The sequence below is a fragment of the Sphaeroforma arctica genome (assembly GCF_001186125.1).
Source record: "Sphaeroforma arctica JP610 unplaced genomic scaffold supercont1.727, whole genome shotgun sequence".
Taxonomy (NCBI): domain Eukaryota; class Ichthyosporea; order Ichthyophonida; genus Sphaeroforma; species Sphaeroforma arctica.
This window is the reverse complement of record NW_014039831.1, coordinates 41,880-47,060: the sequence shown is the minus strand read 5'-3', so window position 1 is coordinate 47,060 and position 5,181 is coordinate 41,880. Positions and strand designations below refer to the sequence as shown.

Sequence of the window (5,181 nt, the reverse complement as noted above, 5' to 3'; positions counted from 1 at the left end):
ATACATATATACGTGTATATTTATATACATATATATCATTATATATATATATATATATACATATATATACATAACTCTCACCACCCCGCAGCAGCGAACACACCCAATGTCAAGCTGCGCCTGCAAAACTTCTACTTCCTCTCTATGCCCAATATCTCGATCGGGGTAAAATTTTGTTCAGAGTTATCAATATATAGCAGTAACACATACAAATAGATATATATTCCATTGTATTTATACATACATCTGTATTTTCTTCGCACCACCGACGATCTCTTACTCAGCTACCACGCTACTATCAACACCCCCACATCCTGCCCTCTAACCACAGCATCCGGTACACCCAACGACAAGCTACGCCTGTACATCATATATTTCCTCACGACACCCAACATCCCAAGCGCGGTGGAGCAAGAGTGTGAAACGTCCCTGGAGGCGTTGGGAGCGGACCTGTCGTGTTTGCGATACTTAAGGCAGTAAGTATATGGATTGTGTGCGCATATGAAGCTAAACCTCTAAGACCCTAGAACTGGTGTGCGGCTGTGTTCTGTTATTCATGCGGCTGTGTTATGTTATCCTTGCGGCTGTTATGTTATCCTTGGTATGTATCTTTGTCCAGAGACGGCTACAAACCATGCACACTTAAAACCCTGCTCTATCGGTTAGGTTCCTGGTGGAGTTCTAATACTATCTTATGTGTTGTGAGTTCATGTGTGTTTCCGTGATTGTGTCCTGAGGAAGACTCCCATAATTCCTAAAACCCAATGAGACTGGTGCGTCGTGCTACAAACCCTAACCCTAACGCTTTGCCCTCTCACCCAGATAGAAGAAGCCAGATCTGGCACACAGACACAATATTACTATTCCAAAGCAATTGGTCTGTTCACTACCAGTCTATGAATAGAATTAAACCTACTCCGCACTCTCATCCAATCAGAATGAAGCAAGTTAGTCAAATGGCCGATTTCAGTGGCGGTGCGGCTGCTGAGGAGAAGCAGTCGGCGCAAGCGTCCGCATTCTCCTTCCTGTCGAAGAGAGTTCTTGAACAAGGTGCGTGTGTCCTTTTTTCTGTCGAAGGGGGTTTTTGTCCAAGGTGTGTGTCCCATTTTCTGTAGAAAAGGGTTCTGAACAAAGAGCGTTTGCCCCCATTTCCTGTCGAAGAAGGTTTTTGAACAAGGTGCGTGTCCTTTTTGGTCGCGACATGGTCGCTTCCATCTCTCACTCTATCCGGTTTGTGCAGAAATTAGGATATGAATGTGTATGCCGCCCACCTACTACTCCCTACACGCTTGTCATCTGCACCACCCCGCTTGTAATCCGGGACAGTGCCGTCGATCACTCTGACGTACCTATCACACATGCCTAGTGAGCAAGACCCTATGTGGAGGCTCCGCTTATCAATCACTATATGCACAGTCTAAGATCACATTCGAAGTGTGTTTATGACTGACCTCTGTATCACCATCCATGTCTCCCTTCACGGACATACCAAGTCCTGAACCCAAATACCTTATTTTGAACCCATCAACCCAAATATCTGATTTTGGACCCCTTGTTTTCCGGACAGGTTCCGAACTGTTAAAGCAAGGTGTTAAGACCTTTATCCCCCCCTCCACTAAGCTGCCAATCACCAGGATAGTCGAGTATGTGAATAAGACGTCACTTGATTGACTGGGTTGTATCCCAGCTGTTGTATGTGTTACCATAGCAACATATGTTGTGTGGGTTACCATAGTAACATCTGTAGGGCTCTCAATCGCCCATTTTATATCGTAAATGTGGTTATGTATATAACTTATATGCGGCGGAGTTCTGTTGTATTATAGTTCTACTCGGAAGAATGTAGTTGTGTATATAACTTATAAATGTGGTCGTGTATATAACTTCTAAATGTGGTTGTGTATATAACTTATGAATGTGGTTGTGTATATAACTTATAAATGTGGTTGTGTATATAGCTTATAAATGTGATTGTGTATATAACTTATAAATGTGGTTGTGTATATAGCTTATAAATGTGGTTGTGTATATAGCTTATAAACGTGGTTGTGTATATAGCTTATAGATGTGGTTGTGTATATAACTTATATATGCGGCGGAGTTCTGTTGTATTTTACCGCTACTCGGAAGTATGTGATTGTGTATATAACTTATATATGCGGCGGAGTTCTGTTGTATTTTACCGCTACTCGGAAGTATGTGATTGTGTATATAACTTCAAAATGTGGTTGTGTATATAACTTATATATGCGGTTGAGTTCGGTAGTATTATACTGCTAATTGGGAGAATGTGGTTGTGTATATAACTTATGAATGTGGTTGTGTATATAACTTATGAATGTGGTTGTGTATATAACTTATGAATGTGGTTGTGTATATAACTTATAAATGTGGTTGTGTATACAACATAGATGTGGTTGTGTATACAACTTACATATGCGGCGGATTTCTGTTGTATTATACCGCTACTCAGATGAGCCGGTGTGAGTCCTAAGACTTTTGTCTGATGGTCGCCACTAGAGGGTTTAGGGTTTAGTCGCCACTTCAAGCCCAATACTAGCGATTTAGTCGGTCGTGCATTGATTACGTCTTTGTTGTCAATAGCGCAGCGGTATGTCTGGGTATCGTGTGCTCATACACTATTTCCTCACATACATATGCACTATTTCCTCATATACATGTACACTATTTTCTCACGTACTCAACTGTTTTCTCACATACATGTAAAGTATTTTGTCACTTACATATACATTATTTTCGCATATACTTAACTGTTTTCTTACATACATATTAAGTATTTTCTCACTTACATATACATTTTTCTGTCACATACGTATGCACTATTTTCGCACATGCGCATACACATCTTCATCAAGCACCAACAGACCTCTACCTCACGCCTATACGATGGCATATTCAACACCCACACACTATCTATACCCGCATATACCGTGTACTATGGTCGCCATTGTTACCATTGCCATGTTCAAAAGCAAAACGCCGTATTCACGCTTGTGCACTGATCCTCATCACAAAAAGTCTGATCTCAGACGCAGACACTCGGTTTTTGTACTTCTGTACGGTTTGTTGTCTGCGCACACGGAACGCTATGCCCTATTACGGCATCATACGCTCTCACGCATCCAATACAGTCGCACACACCGGCAAGATTAATATGCACCTATGCACACCTATCTCATAGCCATGCAGTATAGAAGCGTTGTTGCCTAGCAACCACTAACCCACAGAATACAGCTCAGAATGATTCGCGTGCATTCACTGGTTATTCCCATAATTTCTATTTTTGTCTCATACTTGAGGACTATTACCACTATCTCATATCCCTTGTCAATGGGCTGACACACTCAGTACAAGAAACAGACAGACACAGATGAGGAAACTCGGATACTATCAATTCGTAGACCTCAAACTAACGCGACAAAGCTATTACTACAAGGACTATTACCACTGACTCACATACAGTGTCAATGGGCTGACACACACAGTACAAAAACAGACAGAGACAGACGAGGAAACTCGAATACTATCAATACGTAGACCTCAAACTAATGTGACAAAGCTATTACTACAAGGACTATTACCACTGACTCACATCCCTTGTCAATGGGCTGACACACACAGTACACGAAACAGACAGGCAAATGAAGAAACTCGGATACTATCAATCCGTAGACCTCAAACTACCGAGACAAAGCTATTACTACAAGGACTATTACCACTGACTCACATACAGTGTCAATGGGCGAATACACACAGTACAAGAAACAGACAGAGACAGACGAGGAAACTCGGATACTATCAATCCGTAGACCTCGAATTAACGCGACAATGCGTCAGCAAATGTACGCACAACAACGCGTCCATCACTCGCAACAACACTATCACTGTCGCAACTTAATAATATACCAAACCCAGCACACTATGATTACACACCCAGCACAAAAAAACTCCAAGTCCGCTGTTGTACAAATATCTCGCACTTGTCAACTCACACAAGTTCAATTGTTACACCTGCGCACAGTGCAATAATGCAACAGAAATCAGAGAAGGAAATCGAGGACTACCGATACTTTGACCCCAAACTACTGCGACAAGGCGACATTGTGAAAACGAGAACAATATTCTCAGAAGCCATTGTGTTCATGGTGGGAGGGGGCAACTACGTTGAATTCCACAATCTCAAGGAGTATCAGAAGGTATGCGTTCTAAACACTCCAGATGTGCACCTATTCACAGTCGTGTAGAGGACATCTATCAAAGCAATAAGGAACAATAAGTGTGGGATTTTGATACGGTTGTGACTGTTTGATACTTCTGCTTTTAGTAGTTTCCGATCGTACTTCGCCCTGTACTGGCGTGACGCCTAACTTTATAGCCTATCAATCAATGAGGTTTACTTTGATAGTTATTATTATTATTGTAAATACGTCTTAGCATGTGAGACGCCTGGCCACCATTGATACTTCATTGTGTGCTGCTGTTCATGAATGGCTGGCTGCAATATCACGTTTGATATCAAGAATACATATTCAGTAATCATCAATTATTGAACGTTCTCCTAGTATCCCGTCGCAGTTCTTTGTACCGAGTAGCTATACACTATCTCATATAGCCTATGTACATTTCCCAAGTCCCATGTAATTCGCAGGGGTTTAATCAGGCGATCCCATGTCAACATCGATGATTTTTGTTTCGTTTAAGTTTGATGAGTCTCCATTACATAGTCATTTGCACCCGAATGTCGTTGGTGCCAAATCTGACGCTTTTGTATCGCCTTTTCGAATGCTCACAGAGGTCACAGACACCCAGCCACATTACATACGGAGCCACAACCCTGTTCTCTGCGGAAGACTTTTTGGTCGAGTTGAATGCACTCGGCAGAGGGGGTCAGGCACTGGCATGAGGGCCGAAACTGCCAAATGCGTATAATATTTGGACCGAACTCCCAAAGAAATTGTATCTATCTAACATAGGATGATTTAAAGGATTAGGATATCACCAACAGATTGTATCTTTACTATTTCTGAGTTTGTTTCTCTTTATTTCCGATTAATAGATGTATTCAAATTGCATTAGCGTGAGATGCATTACATCAAGTCTCGCAAAGTCTTGCTTACTTGCAGCAATGAGAAGTGCCACATTTGATTGTTTTAGGGTTTT

At 41.7% G+C, this 5,181-nt stretch overlaps 2 protein-coding genes across 2 annotated transcripts; both read left to right on the top strand.

The window, feature by feature from the left end:
* Positions 1 to 408: 408 nt before the first annotated feature.
* SARC_08272 (hypothetical protein) lies at positions 409 to 1,671 on the top strand (the record flags this gene model as incomplete). Its single annotated transcript, XM_014297763.1, has 3 exons — positions 409 to 476; positions 938 to 1,050; positions 1,568 to 1,671. Exons 2-3 carry the CDS (start codon positions 939 to 941, stop codon positions 1,669 to 1,671), a joined length of 216 nt encoding a protein of 71 aa, XP_014153238.1. The 5' UTR covers positions 409 to 476; position 938.
* Positions 1,672 to 3,811: 2,140 nt separating this feature from the next.
* SARC_08271 (hypothetical protein) lies at positions 3,812 to 5,021 on the top strand. Its single transcript, XM_014297762.1, has 2 exons — positions 3,812 to 4,217; positions 4,814 to 5,021. The coding sequence occupies exons 1-2, from the start codon at positions 4,050 to 4,052 to the stop codon at positions 4,922 to 4,924; spliced, it is 279 nt and encodes a 92-aa protein (XP_014153237.1). The 5' UTR covers positions 3,812 to 4,049; the 3' UTR covers positions 4,925 to 5,021.
* The last annotated feature ends 160 nt before the right edge of the window (positions 5,022 to 5,181 follow it).